The 19,375-nt window shown below is 40.7% G+C and overlaps 1 protein-coding gene across 1 annotated transcript in view; it reads left to right on the top strand.

Moving 5' to 3' along the window:
- The window catches only part of LOC122550457 (DNA (cytosine-5)-methyltransferase 3-like), a 92,248-nt gene that overhangs the window by 54,757 nt on the left and 18,116 nt on the right, over positions 1 to 19,375 (top strand). The window contains exons 6-8 of the mRNA XM_043691199.1: positions 9,754 to 9,833; positions 10,732 to 10,844; positions 12,616 to 12,787. Coding sequence (XP_043547134.1) covers positions 9,754 to 9,833; positions 10,732 to 10,844; positions 12,616 to 12,787 — 365 coding nt within the window. The remainder of the gene's footprint in view (positions 1 to 9,753; positions 9,834 to 10,731; positions 10,845 to 12,615; positions 12,788 to 19,375) is intronic.

Here is a 19,375-nt window from a genome sequence, read left to right as displayed (position 1 = left end):
CTTTCATCCTTTTTAATGCATAAGCCTTTAGCTTATGTCAATTATGGCTTTGCAATTAGGAGCTGCTTTCTATTATTTATTTCTCATTTTGTTTTGCTCTTTCTCTGCCTCTTCTTACATTCTTTCCCTCTCACCCTTTCTCTTGTCACATGTTTTGGCTGTTTTAGGGAAAACTTCCCTTTATGTCATAGGTTCTGTTGTTGCAACAATCCAAAAATGTAGGAGTGTGATATTTGACAGACACTCTCACTAACCTTCTTATTATTGGCCAGTACTTCGCCAGGAAATAGGAATGCTTTAAAATAGATTGAAAAGTGGTCAATAATTCTATAATTGGAGTGTGCTTTATTTTGATCTTTCGTGGGATGTGAGAAATTATCAAAGACAACATTTGTTGCTCATTCTTATTTGTCCTTTATTTTCTCCAAGGGCAATTTGCCACACCCTGAGATAACTGACAAATAAATATAACCCAAGACGGACTGTCTCCACAGCAAAAGGAAGTAAGAATTGCAGATTGAGAGAGCAGTTAATGAAATGGACAGGATCCTGGGCTTTATACAGAGGTGCACGTATTGCAAAAACAAGGAAATATGACAAAACTATTGACCATTCCTGTAGACACTTCTAACTTTTAAAAGACAAATGAATTTTCCAACAATCCATGGAAATAACTAAAGGATATAATTTTACACTTTAAGACTTTTACTGCAACAAACAAAAAAAAGCAAACACTAATTATCAGGCAACTAATACATTGAACTGAAACAGAGGTGCTTTCATTACATTCAGTGATACAATCAAAATACAGGTAGACAACCCTTTATCCAAAATCCCGAAATCCGAAAAGCTCTAAAGTCCGAAGGTTTCTTTTTGTGAAGTTTTTTTCTCATAAGGTTGTTTGGCGTGTAAATAGTTAACCCAAATCCACACCCACTCGGATGCGACGTGTGGAGGCGTGGCCCAGCTGACAGGCCACAATTTTGTTTAAGGACCCGTTTTACTCACAGTAAGTCTATTCTTCGGAAAGAGTTTTAAAACTTACACCATCAAACTGCCACTTATTCTGAATTTCGAAAAATTCTAAATTCCGAAAACCAGCTAGTCCCGAGCATTTTGGATAAAGGATTGTGCACCTGTATTCTTGCAATTCTTTTCTCTTTGCACTGTACGTCTAGCAGATATATGGACCTATTTTACTGTTGATTGTAATTTAAAATATGTTGCGTGGCATTATCACTGTGCTAAATGGGACAGACTTCAAACAGGTCTAGTAGCTCAAGACTAAGCATTCATAAGGCTATAGGAGCAGAATCATAATTCAACGCAGTCTGTGATCACATGGTCTGGCATGTGCCCTGCTTTGAGATTACCATCAAACAAGGACATCAACCCTCATTCAATAGTGAATTCAGGACAGCATGCCAGAAACAGCATTAAGCATGCCCTAAAGATGAGGTGTTAATCTAGTAAAGCTTCAAAACAGGACTAATTATACACCAGACACCATAAGTAGCAAGTGACAGACAGAGCTAAATGATTCTAAAATCAATGGATCAGATCTAAGCTCTGCAATGCTGCCACATCCAGTCATGAATATTATTGAACAATTCACTGGAGAAGGAGGTTCTACAATATCCTCATCCTCAGTATTGGTAAATGCAGCATTGTGGTAAGTGCAAAAGGGAACCAATCTTCAGCCAAGGACATTCAAGCAACAATCTTCAGTCAGAAATGCTGAAAGGATGATCTATCTCAGTGTCCTCTGGATGTCCTCAGCATCACAAATGCCAGAATTCAGCCAATTTGATTCACTCCACCTGATACCAAGGTGTGCGTCATGATACAATATTTTCCGTGTGGGTAGTAGTAGCAGTACTAGAATATTCAAATGAGCAGGCATGGGTTTACGACATACTCCACTTTCTAACTCACATCATACCAGGAGATGGCTGCTTATGTCTGGGGTTTGGGGGATCATGACTCAGGCAATACTAACCTCACTGCTTCCAAGGTCACTTTATTTCTTTTGTGTGGCCTCCCATCATTGTCGTTTCGGATTTCCCTGTTCCTGACCTTTGTTATTTCTCATCACTCTTTTATCCTTCTAACCTGTGAATGAGGTGGGTTTCCTATTCATTGGTCACTTCACTCAATAACATGAAGGTAACATTATCAAACTCTTCCTTTATCTATGTTCATCCTGTGGATAATTCTTTCTAATTGGTTTTGTTCTTATATCATAGCACTTCATTATTCAAATGTAAATGTTTTACCCATAAATCAGAATGTATGTCAATGCCTATCTGGTGGTATAAGTGATTCATGCCCAAGAGTGTGGCTCAGAGGTTAAAACTGCTGCCTGAATGTGCCAGGGACTTGGGTTCGGTTCTATCCTCAGGCGACTGTCAGTGTGGAGTTTGAACATTCTCCCCATGTCTGCATGGATTTCCTCCCACAATCCAAAAATGTGCATGTTAGATGGATTGGCGATGCATCCTGGTAGCCTCCAGGAATGCCTAGGCTAGGTGGATTAGCAGGGTTGCAAGAATGGGGTGGGTCTGGGTGAGATGCTCTTTGGAGGGTCAACATGGACTTGATGGGCCACCTACAGGGATTCCATGACTTAGTGGAGTATTCCATTAATACCATTTCATCTCATTCAGCAACTCTGAAGAAACTTTACTGCTCAATAAAAAAGCATGTAAAAATACTTCATAATATCTTTAAAACAGAAACCAGACATTCCCCCAGCATTATTACATTTTGTTTGCTTAATTTTTCTTGTCATTTTCTCTAAATGTAACTTGTTCAGTTATTCAAATAACAGTTGTTATGCTGCCAGGATTTGTTGGTGTCCAATTTATTGCTCTTCAAAAGCGACCTCATTTTTTATTGCCATTTCTACTGAAGCCATCAAGACTGTGTCCATGTGTTTTTTTAAGGTTCCCATACAATTTCTTTAAATCCAAACAAGATTAATTTGCTTAGTTCCAATTCTTATATATGATTATATTAGATTAGATTCCCAACAGTGTGGAAACAGGCCCTTCAGCCCACAAGTCCACACCGACCCTCCGATGAGCAACCCACCCAAACCCATTCCCCTACATTTACTCCTGACTGATGCACCTAACACTATGGGCAATTTAGCATGGCCAATTTACCTGACCTGCACATCTTTGGACTGTGGGAGGAAACTGGAGCACCTGGAGGAAACCCAAGCAGACACGGGGAGAATGTGCAAACTCCACACAGACAGTTGCCCAAGTCGGGAATTGAACCCAGTTCCCTGGCGCTGTTAGGCAGCAATGCTAAATGGAATTATTAAAGTTGCTGGGAGTCCTGTTATGCCAATATGCAAAAAGAATAACAGGCCCACTCAGCTTGAGGGAGAATGAGTTAATCTAGTGACATGAAATTGTAACCTGGTAGCTGAAAGAATCCTTAGAGGCATAGCATTCCAACCAGAACTCCATCAATAAACACATCGACTTAGATTCTATCTACCTTTCCTTGTGAAAAAGAACCAGAAATGACATTACCCACCTTAAGAAACTAAGACCTATAAATAGAGAGGTGGGACATACCACCAGCGTTTCACCGGGAACTCTCACTGATAATGTTACCTAGTATGGTGACGAGATGTCTGAAAACAAACCTTCCAGCTCAGCGAGCTAACTTACATACTTACCATCAACCTGAGCTACAAATCTTCTCAAAAATCACTAGAGTTAACCTCTCTTTGTCTATTTCTCCAAGGTCCAGAACAAACTATTTTCCATTTGACGTACTTGCATCATTTTACATATTCATTAAAGAGAACTTTCTGTGGACAATAAAGAGCAAAAGTGTGTTTCAAACACTGAATTTTAAAACCAAAAGCAATTAGTTTTCTGAATGTTTTGGGAAATAAACTGTAGTTTTCACAGTTTTGAGGATGGGTTGCTTAACCTGAAACATTAACTCTGCTTTGTCTCCACAGATGCTGCCAGACCTGCTGAGCTTTTCCAGCAATTTCTATTTTTGTAGCTTTCACAGCTTTATTTATTTTCACAAAATGTATGCAGTACTTTAGATTTAAAAATTTTCCATTCAAAAAGATGATTAGCTTCTTTCAGAAACTGATCTTTGTCAAATTCTCATATTGACACTTTGAGGCCACTGTATAAACTCAGATAACTTACTTTTAAGTTCCATTTAATGGTATGCAAATTTAAATTCATCAGGAATAAAATTCTTAAGTCTTTAACCTTGGCAATGTTTCTAACCCAAGATCAATCCAACTCTGAATCATCCCAATTTACACAATCAACAATTGAGAAAAATCGTTCTAAACTTGTGTGAACATTTTATCCGGATTAAAAATCACCTCATCAGAAAATCCCCTAATTATAATTCTGGCTAGTAACCATGACTTGTGAGTTCATTCCTTGAAGAGTTTATTTATTACCCTTTTGAACGAGTATCATTACTTGTTATATTTTCTTCAAACTACTGAAATGCAACAAGGTTAATTTCCAAGAAGGATCTTGACCTGTTTAGCCCAAACAAGCCTATAATCTTTCACACAGAGTGCAATAATCTACAACTTAACTTTCCATAACATTTAACTGAGACAGACATGCTCAATCACAACCCTGTATCACTAGAAGATCCTTGCATTTACACACAATTTCCACAACATCCCAGTCATAAGGTCATAGAGTCATAGAGATGTACAGCACGGAACAGATCCTTCGGTCCAACTCGTCCATGCTGACCAGATATCCCAACCCAATCTCATCCCGCCTGCCAGTACCTGGCCCATATCCTTCCTATTCATACACCCATCCAGATGCCTTTTAAATGTTGCATTTGTACTATCCTCCATCACTTCCTTTGGCAGCTCATTCCATGCACCCTCTGAGTGAAAGATTTCAGAATTTTTTTAGCGACTCCCATGCAATAGCCCTACCACCTTTAGCTGCTACATTATAATGTCAGAAAAAGCGATGTTCGCTGATGTATGCACAATATTCAAATTGGCTCACAATTACTCATATATCGAAGCAATCCAAGTCCAAACGCAACAAAACCTGGATATTATCTGAAGGTTTGGGCAAGTAACATTTGTGCCACACAATTACCAGGGACTGACTATCTCTGACAAGAAAGAATCTAAGGAGAAGGTGAAGACTGCAGAGGCTGGAGATCAGGGTCGAGTGAGTGGTGCTGGAAAAGCACAGCAGGTCAGGCAGCATCCAAGGAGCAGGAGAATCGACATTTCAGGCATAAGCCTTTCATCCCTATGCCCGAAACATCGATTCTCCTGGTCCTCGGATGCTGCCTGACCTGCTATGCTTTTCCAGCACCATTCTCTCAATGAAGAAAGAATCTAACTCCTGCCCTTTGACATTCATGGCATGTCTATTACTGAATCCCTTACTGTCAACAATCATTAACTCAAAACTGAACTGGACTGGCCATATAAATATAGAGGAACCTCGATTATCTGGCATTCATTATCCGAATATCGGATTACCCAGCAAGATCGCAAGGTCCTGATGCTTGGCTAAGCTATGTTATCTGACATTCGATTATCCAGAATTCGATTAACTGAACAAAATACTCCCCGCCCTTGCCCTTCGGATAGTTGAGGTTCCTCTGTACTATGGTTATGAGAACAAGTCAGAAGCTATGAATCCTGCAGCAAATAACTCACTTTCTGATTCCCTAAAGCTTGCCAAGTCGAGAGTAAAATGGAATACTCCACTTGCCTGGATGAATGCAGCTCCAAGAACACTCAAAAAGATTGACACCATCCAGGACAAAGCAGCTGCGTGATTGGCACTGCACCCCCAAACAGTCACTCCTCTAACACGGTTGCTCAATAGCTGCAATGTGTATTATCTATATAATGTCCTGCAGAAATTCACCGAGGCTCTTTGGACATTTTCCAAACCCACAACCATCTGGAAGGGCAAGTGCAATGTGTATATGGGAACACTACCATTGGTAAGCTTCCATCCAATCCACTCCCCAACCTGACTTCAAAATATATTGCCATTCCTTCACTGCCGCTGGGTCAAAGTCCTACAACTCACTCCTTCAGGCTCTGTTGGTCTCCTACATCAAATGGACTACAGCGGTTCAAGAAGACAGTTCACTTTCACATTCAAGGGGGGTTAGGGATGAACAATAAATGCTGGCCCAACCAGCAACACTCACATTTCATAAAGGAATAAACAAAATCCTAACAAGAGCACAGAGACCCGACTTACATTCAAGTATTTTCTCTGCCTTATCTTTTCTCGGCAGCATGCTAGGTTACTGAGTTGCTCCTGACCTAATTTCAATGAACCTTTCTCTCACTCCAATCAAAGTTTCATTTCTCCACATTCCTTATGAATTTGGTTTATAAGTGTCATTAACTGTTCCATTTCAGTTACTGGATTATCCACCTTGAAGATAATTCACTGGATCATTCCTATTCAGGATAACCCTAACCCACATCTGCTGAAGAGGTCATTTCATAAGACCATAAGACATGGGAGCATAAATTAGGCCTTTCGGCCCATCAAATCTGATTTGCCATTTGATCATGGCTGATAGGTTTTTCAACCCCATCTTCCTGTTTTCTCCCTGTAACCTTTAATCCCCTGGGCAATCAAGAACTTACCTATCTCAATGACCAGGCCTCCACAACCTTCTCTGGCAATGAAGTCCACAGATTCACCACTCTGGCTAAAGAAGTTTCTCCCTATTCCCATGCTAAAGGGTCTTTACTCTAAGCTTGTGCCCTCAGCTCCTCATTTCTCCTGCCAATGAAAAGATCTTCCTAACATCTATTCTGTCCAGGTGGTTCAGTATTCTGTCAGTTTCAATCTTCTCAAATCCATCGGGTATAGTCCCAAAGTCCTCAAACATTCCTATATGTTAAGCTTTCATTCCTAGGATCATTCTCATGACTCTCTTCTGGACCCGCTCCAGGATCAGTATATCCTTCCTGAAGAATGGGCCCAAAATTGTTGACAATACCCTAAATGTGGTCTGACCAGAGCCTTATAGAGCCTCAGAAGTACATCCCTGCTTTTAATATTCTAGTCCTCTCGAGATGAATGACAACATTTCCGTGCTCTGTACTTGGTGACGATCCCATCCTCAGTATGTTTTGCCATTTCTTCATCTTTCAAATGCCTGGTTAGGCTCACCAAATTGTAAAAACCCTCTTTTAGGTCTGAAGGTTCCAGTTAGATATCACAACTTGAATACAAAAACAGAAATTGCTGGAAAAGCTCAGCAGGTCCAGCAGCACCTGTGGAGAGAAATCAGAGTTAACATTTCGGGTTGAGTGACCCTTCTGCAGAACTGAAACGTTAACTCTGATTTCTCTTCATAGATGCTGCCAGACCTGCTGAGCTTTTCCAGCAATTTCTGTTTTTACTACTGACCTACAGCATCTGCAGTTCTTCTGATGTTTACAACTTGAATACAGTTCCACTTAACCTGACGCTTCTTTATTACATTAGTAAGCATTAGCATACACTCACTGATTGCTTAGAAGTCCCATTAACTAAGGCTTGTCTCAGATGGTCAGTCCATTAATAAATCTCCTGGTGATGTCAAAGCAGCTGACCAAATCACTCTTATCTAATTGCAACAAGTCTTATTTCTTTATATACTTTCCCCTTGCTCTGACTGTGTGTCATATAAGGCAGATAACAATTTCTGGCCCCTCTAATTGTGTTTTTACTTACATCATTGTCCTGTTTGAAATCATGGCCGTATGTATGGACTTAGCCATGCGAATTAAAGTTTTGTTCGAATAAAGATAGGCAGTTCTCAGGGGTGTCTCTCTGATTCCTGAAATACTGGAGTGAAGAAGGCGGCAGTATAATGGCAGGAACAATGAGCTAAGGACTGTCACAGCTCCAGCACAGGTTTCAAAATTACTTTGCAGACTTTGGCATGGATCTGTATCTTGATCAGTATCCTCCCATCCTGCCTTTCTGCTCTCCTGCCCATAATGCAGTTCTTCAGTCAGGGTACCATTTTCCTTCTCCAATGCCCATTCCACCATCAAGGGACAAACTCCGCACCGTAGGAGTTCACCACAACCAGTTAGCTTTCATTAATACGAAATAAATAAAAACATGGTTACGAGATTCCAAGTGAATGACACTGAACCTTCGTGTGTGCGTGTGAGATGGAAAACACTGGATTACAGCTGTAACATTTGCAATTCCTCAGTCCCCTGTACTCCGTATACATCTCTGTACTTAAGGAGGATTGAAATAATATGGACAATACCTCTCTAAATCCTGCCTTCTCTTCCCTCAGGATCTTTGAATGAACCCAGGTCCTGGTGCCTTATCTAGTTTAAATATATCCAATCAACCCAGTACTTTCACTTCATTAATTTTAAACCCTTCCTGTGTCTGAACTGCCTCCTTTTTCATTATGATGGAGGCAATACCTACTTTAGTAAAGACTGATGCAAAGTATGAATTGAAGTATATGCTTACAGAAGAATATTTTACATTTGCTTAGATTTTTGCTGTCAATCTCTTCTCACGCACCCTCTTTTCTTTTCAGTCCCATCTGAACCGAATTTTAATCTCAATTATGTCATCCACCTAACAGCTGTTGCAGGCACTTGTTTTCTTGTTCATGGAATCATAGAATCCCTTTTTGTGTGGAAGCAGGCCATTTGGCCCATCGAGCTCTCTGAAGAGCATTCCACCCAGACCCACCTCTCTACCATCTCCCCATAAACCTGCATTTCCCATGGCCAATCCACTTAACCTGCACACCTTTGGACTGTGGGTGGAAACTGGAGCACCTTGAGGAAACCCAGGGAGAATGTGCAAACTTCACACAGAGAGAGGGTAGAATCAAACACGGGTCCCTGGTGCTATTGATTTTAATCTCCAGCTGTTTCTTTTTTCATAGAGAGGATTTTGGATTTGTTGGCTTGCATTTCCCCCCTCATAAGAGTATCTCTTGGCTATACTGTTTCTTGAAAGTAGCCACAAAAACTGAAAATTGCGCTTTCTGCTTATGCAGGGTTAGAGTGAGCTGATAGGCAGGCTTGACAATACCAGTCATTACAGCAGACTAGCTGGTTAATATTCATTGTCTGGGACACAAAAGAATAGTCATTTCAACAGAATATTATAAGCTGAGAATGCTTATGGAAGTATCATTTTTGTGGGGAGAATATATGAAAAAATGGCAAGTATAATCAGTTATCAGACAAGTTACCTTTTCCATCCTGCCAGCTATTTGCAAGCGTTATCCACTGAGTTTGACCATTATGCATTTTATCCTAATATATCCCTAAAGTGCCTTGCCTTACCATTTTGCTGTATAACATTACTGTGAAGTGCTTTTAGACGTTTCACTACATTAATGGCTCTTTTTAATCTTGTAATTTATGTCTCATTTGAATAATCTGCATAAGAAGTAAAAGGCACAAGACACAGAAATGATACAAAATAATGCACATTGGAGTCAGAAATGTTTTTTGATAGTGGAAGGTCTGCAGATTGATGTAGATACTTTTAAGAACTTGATTGTAATTCTCTGTAAATGAGTGGTTTTGAATAAATGTAAATCCCACTCTGAATTCCAGATGAGCTCTGACATGTGCAGTATTCTGCCCTCTTGTGTAGCTATAAGTTTTCACAAATGAGATATGATGCTTACTCAGTGTTTGAGAAGCTTTGCCACACCCAGTGGAGTAAATCTTGTTCATGTTTTACACAATAGAGATATGTCTTGGCTGTGGGAGTCTACAAGTGATTACTCAGCATCCACTCTTTGAAGGAGGACTTTGTGATCCATGTAAGGTATTGCACATAAAATAATTTACAGGGAAATGCAAATGACAACTAAAGTGCGTGACAACTATGGTAACTAGTGAATGGGCTGTGACTTTGTCACTGTTAGCAAACGGTACAGAGATGCCTTATATCTGTTGAGGGAGTTAACTTCAATGGAACTGATGCAAGTTATTTTATAGATTGCAGGTACAAGTACAAAATCACCTTGGAAAACAGATCTTAATTTATCTGATGAAAAGGTCTGATGAAGAGTCACCTAGACTCAAAACGTTAGCTTGCTGTCTCTCTGGATGCTGCCTGACCCGTTGTGATTTCCAGCATTTTTTGCTTTACAGATTCCAGCAGCTACAGTAATTTGCTCCAACATTGTTCTCAGTTTATCTACCGAAGTGAAGAATTCAAATGAACAACAAGAAAAATGAGACAAATGTGCTACAATACCATATTTAGCAAGCACTTTTAATTTTCCAGTTTAATTTACAGTTGTGAATGATTCAGGACTGAGATCAGTGATTTTCTTTCACTCACTTAAACCTCTTTGCTGTATGGATCTGAATCAATTTGATTTTGGATACAATTGCTTTTCTAGATAATTTCAAACTCCAAGATCTGTAATTTAGATTTCAGTTCAGTGTCCAGGTTTTGAGGTCTGAATAAGTCATATCAAACTCAAAATGTTAACTGTATTTCTCTTCCCACAGATGCTGATACGACTGAGTTTCTCCAGTGCTTTCTCTTTTAATTTCAGATCTGCTTCAATTGCTGTACATTGATTGTTATAAGATGGACATTCAAAACATCAATGATTTTTTTTTGCTCCTTTCAAATACTGACTGACTTTCACACATTTCTCTGTGTTTACATTTTTATCTGCGCTGCAACATCTATGTATTTCTTTCACTAGGACAACTTTTTGGAGACGATGTTCCTGTATGATCAGGATGGGTACCAATCTTTTTGCACAATTTGCTGTGGTGGAACCAAAGTGCTGATGTGTGGAAATTCTGGGTGTAAGAGGTACAGGCAGTATGCTTTTAAGACATTAATCATTTTTCTTTGGAAACCTTAACAGAAGTTCCTTCAAACACTGTTGTATTCCTTGTCATCATCGTCACTAATTGTATACTAAATACATAATTAATGTTAAAGTTGTTTTTCTTTATTCAATCTCTTGAACTAATTAGGAAATTGTGAACATTCTACACACAGCATGAACAGTTTGTGAAAGAAACAAAGCTAATGTTTCATCAGATTTGATGAGTTAAGTTTGGAACAGATTTTAAGCCGATACAGAGGAAAGGAAAGGGGGGAGGAACAAGAAAGCATAAAATGAGAATGATTTGGAGGTGCTGGTCTTGGACTGGGGAGGACAAAGTTAAAAATCAAACAACACCAGTTTATAGTCCAACAGGTTTATTTGGAAGCACTAGCTTTTGGAGACCTGCTCCTTCATCAGGTGGTTGCCCGATGAGGAAGCAGCACTTCGAAAGCTAGTAATGTTGGACTATAATGTCGAAACCTGTTGGATTATAACCTGGTGTTGTGTAATTTTGATCATAATAAAATGAAAAGATCTGTAACTGGCTAGAGAGATTAAATAGCAATATTTGTCTTAATGTGTGATTTTTAAAAAATGTACGGTATACATATTAATAGATGGTGTTTGTAATTGTGTCCATCTCTAAGGATGAGCTGCCTTAATGCGGAATAGTGAAAATTAACATTGAACTTGTGTAATATCAACCTAATGCAACAGATGGAGCTCAAGCACATGAGATTGGAGCAAAAATCCTGCTAATGTATACACCCTGTGATGTCATTGTGTGCAGGCATGCAGATAGATTTTGCAAATTTATCTTCCAAGTACAAAGTTTCATGTGGCAGAAATAATAGGAATTTATCAGGAAAGATTTTGTTAAGCTTGAAAGAGTTCAGAAAAGATATGCAAGGATGTTGCCAGGGTTGGAGGGTGAGAACGTACAGGAGTGGCTGAATAGGCTGGAGCTATTTTCCCTGGAGCATCAGAGGCTGAGGGGTGATCTTATAGAAGTTTATAAAATCATGAGGGGCAAAGGTATGGTGAATGGTCAAGGTCTTTTCCCCAGAGTAGGGGATCCCAAAACTAGAAGGCATACATATAAGGTGAGAGGGGAAAGACTTGAAAGGAAACTAGGGGGCAATGTTTTCACGCAGAGGGTGCTATGTGTATGGAATAAACTGGCAGAGGAGGTGGTGGAGGCATTTGGATGGGTAAATAAATAGGAGGGTTCAGAGGGAAGTGGGCCAAATGCTGGCAAATGGGACTAGATTAATTTAGGATATCCAGTCAGCATGGACGGGTTGGACTGAAGGGTTTGTTTCCATGCTGTACATTTCTATGATTCTAATTGGGATAAATCAAGTCAGTGGATTTGGTGGTGTGATTTGTTCTATGGGGATACATATACCAATGTTTCTGGAGAATATCCTTGTACAAGCTCTACCCTGTTTAACATTTTAACATTTTAAACCTAAAAATCTTCCCAGTGATTAGATGTAATGAACTGTATATTTACATATTAAAAATGTCCCAATAATCAGAATGTTCTTTGTGCTCTATAATAAATCTTGATGCAACCACTATTGAACAGGTGGAATAAATAGACTATTGGTTTGATATAATTTTTAATCTATTTCATTGTTCAGCATAATGAATAGCCTGATTCAGTTACAACATGCAACTGCATAAAATTGGTAATAGTTTCTCATTGATGTTTCCCTGAATGAATGATGATTCCAATGCATGTAGGTGCTACTGTTGTGAGTGTTTAGATGCTCTTGTGAAGCCTGGTGCTGCAAAACAGGCTGAAGCAATGGAACCCTGGGTGTGTTTCATGTGCTGTCCAGTTCAGTCTTTTGGTCTACTCCAGAAAAAGAAGACATGGCAACTAAAACTGAAGCAGTTCTTTGACCAAGAAAGTGTAAGTATAATGGCTGCTTCAATTGAGATTTTATTGCTTACAACAGTAGTGACTGTTGCATGCTCTGGAATATCCTGGGGATTGCATCAGGGGCTAAATTAGTCCAAGTCTTTATTTCCTTTTCTAAAATTACTTTTGAAAGCTATGCACAGAAACAGCTAAATGTGGTGACTAAGAGTGTCAACTGACTCAATCCTACCCCATCAGAGTCATGACAAAAAAAAAATTGCAATTGGCTTCAGTTTTAACTTGCATTGTAGTTTAACATATTCTGGGTTAGTAATAGTTTCTTGCTGAGAGCATTTTCCATTAAGAGTAATAAACAATGCAAGCATGGTATGTTTTATTCATCATTTTACATCTATTTGCTTTAATGACCCTCAGCTTTGACAATACACATCCCAATTTTCATTACCATCACATGACAGGCAAAACTCTGCAACAGAAGTTCAACCTTACATGTTACTCCATGTATAATTTGTCAAACTCCATAATAGAAATGTTAGTAAAATTACACGCAGTTTATCTGAGGGCATGTGGATATAAAATTAATAACAATTTGTATTTACATAACACTTTTTTAATATAATAAAATAGCTAAAGACACTATCAGTAACTTAGGGGCCCACCATTGACTAGAAGCCAAACTGGATCATATGAATGCTGTAGCTGTAAAACAAGTCATTGTCTAGGAATTCTGCAGCAATATTTTGTGGTTAAGAAGGTTAGGTTGGAATTTTCTTTCACGGCAAAAAGATAGTAAATGAGGAGAGAGATTTACAAGTCCAATATTGAAATTACTGAAAGCTGGAAGGCCTGTTTAAAAATACAATTGTCAATGGAACAGTGACCTATGTCTCAAAGGGACGAGAAAACAAGGAAGTGGAAGTTTTATTGCTATGTAAAGCTTTGTTGGATCCCATTTAAAGCTAAGCATTTTGTTCTGGAAACAGTATCTATGGAAGAATGAACAGACCTAGGAAGAGGTGTGATGCAAGTTCGCCACCACTTTGAAGGGCTTTAATTGGATAAGAGACTGGCAGGTTATTACCCTTATCTGTCAAATCCATAACACAGGTACACACTCTCAGGATAAGGAACAAATTATTTAGAACTGAGATGAGGAAACGTTTCTTCCCTCAAAGGCTTGTGAATCTTTGGAATCCCTTATCTCAGAAAGTAGTAATTGCTCCATCATTGAAACTTAACTAGATGCTTGACCTTTCCAGGAATCATGGGATATGGGCAGCAGGCTGGCAAAAGTAGTTAAGGTTGAGAGTGAGCCATGAGCATGTTGAATGGCCATAAGATCCACTCTGATTTCGTATAGACTTCCTGAGATGATAGCATTAAATCAGAGAAACCAATTACTTGTTAGCTTGACTGTATCCTAGAGGCAGATGCCCGAAGCGTCGATTTCGCAGTTCCTTGGATGCTGCCTGAACTGCTGTGCTCTTCCAGCACCACTAATCCAGAATGAGGGAGTATCCTAACTGAGGTGTTTAAGCTGTTAAAGAAAATGCTAGTATAATTAAATAGAAACTATTCCATCTAGTTCAGGAGTCAAGCAATGGACATAACCTCAAAATTAAAGCAACTGCTTTGAAGGATGAGAACATTTTTACACAAGATTTGGAGATGCTGGTGGTGGAAGTCTGATACATACTGTCAAAACAACAGGTTAGGTCAATTGAAAATTGGATATTGAGCGTGATCTATTGTTAGGCAAGAAAAACAAAAGATATGGACTTATGGATAAGTTACTGATGAGCTTTTATCAAATTTCATTTTTTATGGCATGCAAGCATTAATAGCAAGGGTAGCATTTGTTACCCACCCCCAAACAATCTTGGGAAAGTGATGGTTAATGCCTTCTTAATCCACTAAAGTCTTACACTGTTAATACATAGGGGGATGGGCGAATTTACTCCCAAACATCCACAAGTTACCTGGGAATATTCAACCATTTATAAATATGTTTCCTCTATAATTAGAAAGGGAGGAATTGGTGAGCGTCTGCTCCTCCAAGGAAGGATTCACTCACTCGATCAATCAATCGATCGATCAATCGATCAACCAATGAATCAATCAATGAATTAATCAATCAATCAATTAATCAATCAATCAATCAATCAATCAATTAATCAATTAATCAATCACTCACTCAATTAATTGGTGCAAATAATTCACTGGCATCTAAATCAAGTATGCTGCAGCTCGTCACACTACACCATGCAATTAGCAACATCGTGCACAATGACATTTTTGGAAATGCTCACATAGAAAGAGTTTCTCAGAGGTTTTGGTATGTATACAGCCTTTGATGCAATACGATCATAGGGAAAATTTTAATAGAAACAAAAGTCAAGAGAGGGCATAGATTCATTTATCAGTGACGTGCATCATTTATCAGACAACTGCAAATATGTAACATTAAATTTGCTCCATTGAGAGATTTTGTGTTTATGGAGTTTCATGGACAAACTAAAGTAAGGAAACAAAGTCGTCCTTGTTAGGGGGTGATAGGTCTTGTGGCAAAAATAACATTCAAAACAATGCAATATGTTGGGCACAAAAGTGAAGGTGTCAGTACCAATATGTGGTCTGTGAAACAACAAGAAACGACTGGAGATGCAATAATGAAGTCTTCTCTCTGTGACAGAGTCAGAGGCTGGATCAGCATAAAGATTGCCCTGCCAAGGATAGAGGGGTATATTCACTGGCCACTTTAAAACAGGCTGTCATAATAAAAAAGATGTTAACATCAAAACTAAAGTTAACACCCATAACAAAGAGTAGTATCAAAGAGATTGAAGAACCCCACAACAGCGAAACCACGTAACTAGCAGGGAACAAAGAATGAAAAAGGAAGTATTAAAACGTTGATGTAAGAGTAAATGGATGCCAAATGAATTTTAAACTTAGTGGGGTGACAGATGTATCAGTCCTCTCAGAGATGCTAAAATGGCAGCATCAAGAAACACTGTAGCTATACACCCTTTGATTTTATAGACCGTGACACATTCAGTTAAAAGTAACAGGCCAGGTGACTGCATGAGTGCATGATATAAAAAGAACAATCTTCTAGTTTTTATACGTGATTCAAAATCAAGCATGCTCTTTATTGAGCAGAAAAGCAAGGACATACCTGAGATGTATTTTCAAGGTTGATGAAGTTGACAGTGAGGAGAAACAGATGATTCAGAACTGAACTCCTCAAGTTGTTCGTCGGAAAGGCTAAAGCTAGCACAAAAAGCTAGCTACACGTAAGGTTGAGAGCAGATGCATTCCTTATTCACACCTAAAAAAGGTTCTGCACCCACTCCTGCAAAACAAAGCATGAGACTGAGGCATTGCTTCACTGAGCAGTGATTTTGCCGGTGACCAAATCAACAAAGAGGTTTTTCACATAGTGCCAATTCCACAATCAGCTCACTCAGAATTTGCGTCCCTCTATACACCAGTAGAGAAGGGAATCCACCCTATGGCATCCAGGGATCAAAGATTAGATTAGATTAGATTTCCTACAGTGCGGAAACAGGCCCTTCGGCCCAACAAGTCCACACCGACCCTCTGAAGAGCCATTCCGCTACATTGTACCCCTGACTTATTCACCTAACACTACGGGCAATTTAGCATGGCCAATCCACCTAACCTGCACATCTTTGGACTGTGGGAGGAAGCCAGAGCACCCGCAGGAAACCCACACAGACACGGGGAGAATGTACAAACTCCACACAGACATTTGCCCCAGGTGGGAATTGAACCTGGGTCCCTGGCGCTGTGAGGCAGCAGTGCTTACTAATGAGTCACTGTGCTGCCCTGAAAAGCAAGTGAGCAGCATAATTTTCACTAAGTGTGATGCTTTTATTGGTTTCTGATTGTTACCATTGGTAAAGAATCTGAGCTTTTCATACCATTCAGTATGCAATTTGGACTGACAATGAATGAGAAATGTGAACTCTCACAGCTGACTATCAAGTGCTTCAGAAATGTTCATGTATTAGGCATAAAATCAGAGCCAAAGAAGAAAGGGGATATCCAGGAGTTTACATCATTCGGAAATTCACAAAATGGCAGAGATTCATGCAAGTGGCTAAATATGTGGGCAATTATTTATCACGTTGCGTTAGTTTGGCACACTGATCTGTACACTGCTGAAGCCAGGTACCAACTCAAGGACACCTCCTCCTACTGTACCCTCGACTACGACCTCACGTCCCATCACCAAACTATTATCTCCCCGACCATCCACAATCTCATCTCATCAGGGGATCTCCCATCCACAGCCTCCAACCTCATAGTCCGGGAACCCTGCACCACCTGGTTCTACCTCTTACTGAAAATTCACAAACCTGACTGCCCTGGTCGACCCGTCGTCTCCACCTGCTCCTGCCCCACCAAACCTATCTCTGCATATCTTGCCCTGTCCCCCTTGGTCCAGGATCTCCCCACATACATTCAGGACGCCATTCATGCCCTCCACCTCCTCCATGACTTTCGTTTCCCTTGCCCCCAATGCCTCATCTTCCTCATGGACATCCAGTCCCTGTACACATCCATCCGCCATGACAGAAGCCTCCCAGCCCTTGGTGTCTTCCTCTTCTGCTGACCCAACCAGTACCCTACCACTGACACACTCATTTGAATGGCTGAACTGGTCCTCACCCTCAATCATTTTTCCTTCAAATCCGCCCACTTTCTTCAGACCAAAGGGATAACCATGGGTTCCTGCATGGGCCCCAGCTATGTCAGCCTTTTCGTCAGGTACATGGAATAGCCCATCTTCCACGATTAGGCTGGCACCATTCCCCACCTTTGCCTCTGCTACATCAATGACTGTATCGGCGCCACCTCGTGCTCCCATGAGGAGGTTGAACAGTTCATCAACTTCACCAACACCTTCCACCCTGACTGGACCATCTTGGACACCTCTCTACCCTTGCTGGACCTCTCCATCTCTATTTCCAGCGACCGCCTCAACAGCCTTCAAACTCACTGACTCTCACAGCTACCTGGACTACACCTCCTTCCACCCCACCCTAAAAAAATTCTAGCCCTTACTGCCAATTCCTCCGCCTCTGGCTCATTTACTCCCAAGAGGACCAATTCCACTCCAGTATATCCCAGATGGCCTCCTTCTTCATGGACTGCAGTTTCCCCTCCCATGTGGTCCATGATGCCCTCCAAAGCATCTCCTCCATTTCCTGCACCTCTGCCCTTGAATCCCACTCCTCCAACTGCAACAAGGACAGAACCCCCTGGTCTTCACCTTCCACCCCACCGATCTCCGGATAAATCGCATTATCATCTGCTATTTCTGCCACCTACTGTCAGGCACCACCACCAGAGATATATTTCCCTCCCCACCCCTATCAGCATTCCGCAGAGACCATTCCCTCCACGACTCCCTCATTAGGTCCATGCCCCCCACCAATCTACCCTCCACTCCTGGTACTTTCACTTGCCACCGCAAAACGTGTAATACATGCATCCATACCTTCCCCCTCACCTTCATCCAACGCCCCAAAGGATCCTTCCACATCCAGCGAGGGTTATCCTGCACATCCAAACACCTCATCTACTGTGTCTGTTGCTCTTAATGTGGTCTCCTCTATATTGGGGAGACAGGACACAAACGTGCAGAACATTTCAGAGAACATCTCCAGGACCCACACACCAAACAACCCTACCGTCCAGTGGCTGAACGCTTCAACTCCCCCTCCCACTCCGCCAAGGACATGCAAGTCCTGGGCCTCCTCCACCGCCAAATCCTAGCCACCTGACACCTGGAGGAAGAACACCTCATCTTTCACTTTAGGACCCTCCAACCACATGGAATGAATTTGGATTTCATCAGTTTCCTCATCTCTCTAACCCCCCACCTTAACCCAGATCCAACCCTCCAACTCAGCGCCACCCTCCTGAACTGTCCTACCTGCCCATCTTACTTTCCACCTATCTGCTCCACCCTCTGCTCTACCTCCCATTTCTCTGTCAGCCCCCTTGCCAACTTCACTGCCCCCAACATTCATGATGAAGAGCTTATGCTAGAAATGTTGACTCTCCTTCTCCTCAGATGCTGCCTGACCGACAGCGCTTTTCCAGCACCACACCTTTAGAAACCATTGTTTGTGGCAGCTCCTCAAACAGGATAAGCATGCTGTTGGAATTAAAAACAGGAATCACAAGACACCAGTTTATAATCCAACAGGTTAATTTGAAATCACAAGCTTTCAGAGCGCTGCTTCATCATCAGGGGAAGTGACAAGAAGCAGTGCTCTGAGAGTTTTTGATTTCAAATTAACCTGTTGGAATATAACCTGGTGTCATGAGACTTCTGACTCTGTCCCTCCCAGTCATAGAGTCATAGAGATGTACAGCATGGAAACAGACCCTTCAATCCAACCCGTCCATGCCGACCAGATATCCCAACCCAGTCTAGCAAACAACTGCATCACCATACCAAGAATAAAAATCAGCAGAAACCTCTTAAAAAATATTTTTTAAATCCTCTGTTCTAGCACAGTGTGATCCTAAACTGCCAACCTTAGTAGCTGAGTATCAATTGGACTATGGTCAATGTTA

Source organism: Chiloscyllium plagiosum, chromosome 6, assembly GCF_004010195.1.
Source record: "Chiloscyllium plagiosum isolate BGI_BamShark_2017 chromosome 6, ASM401019v2, whole genome shotgun sequence".
Classification (NCBI taxonomy): domain Eukaryota; kingdom Metazoa; phylum Chordata; class Chondrichthyes; order Orectolobiformes; family Hemiscylliidae; genus Chiloscyllium; species Chiloscyllium plagiosum.
The sequence above is the reverse complement of the archived record's forward strand: the minus strand, read 5'-3'. Positions and strand labels throughout refer to the sequence as shown.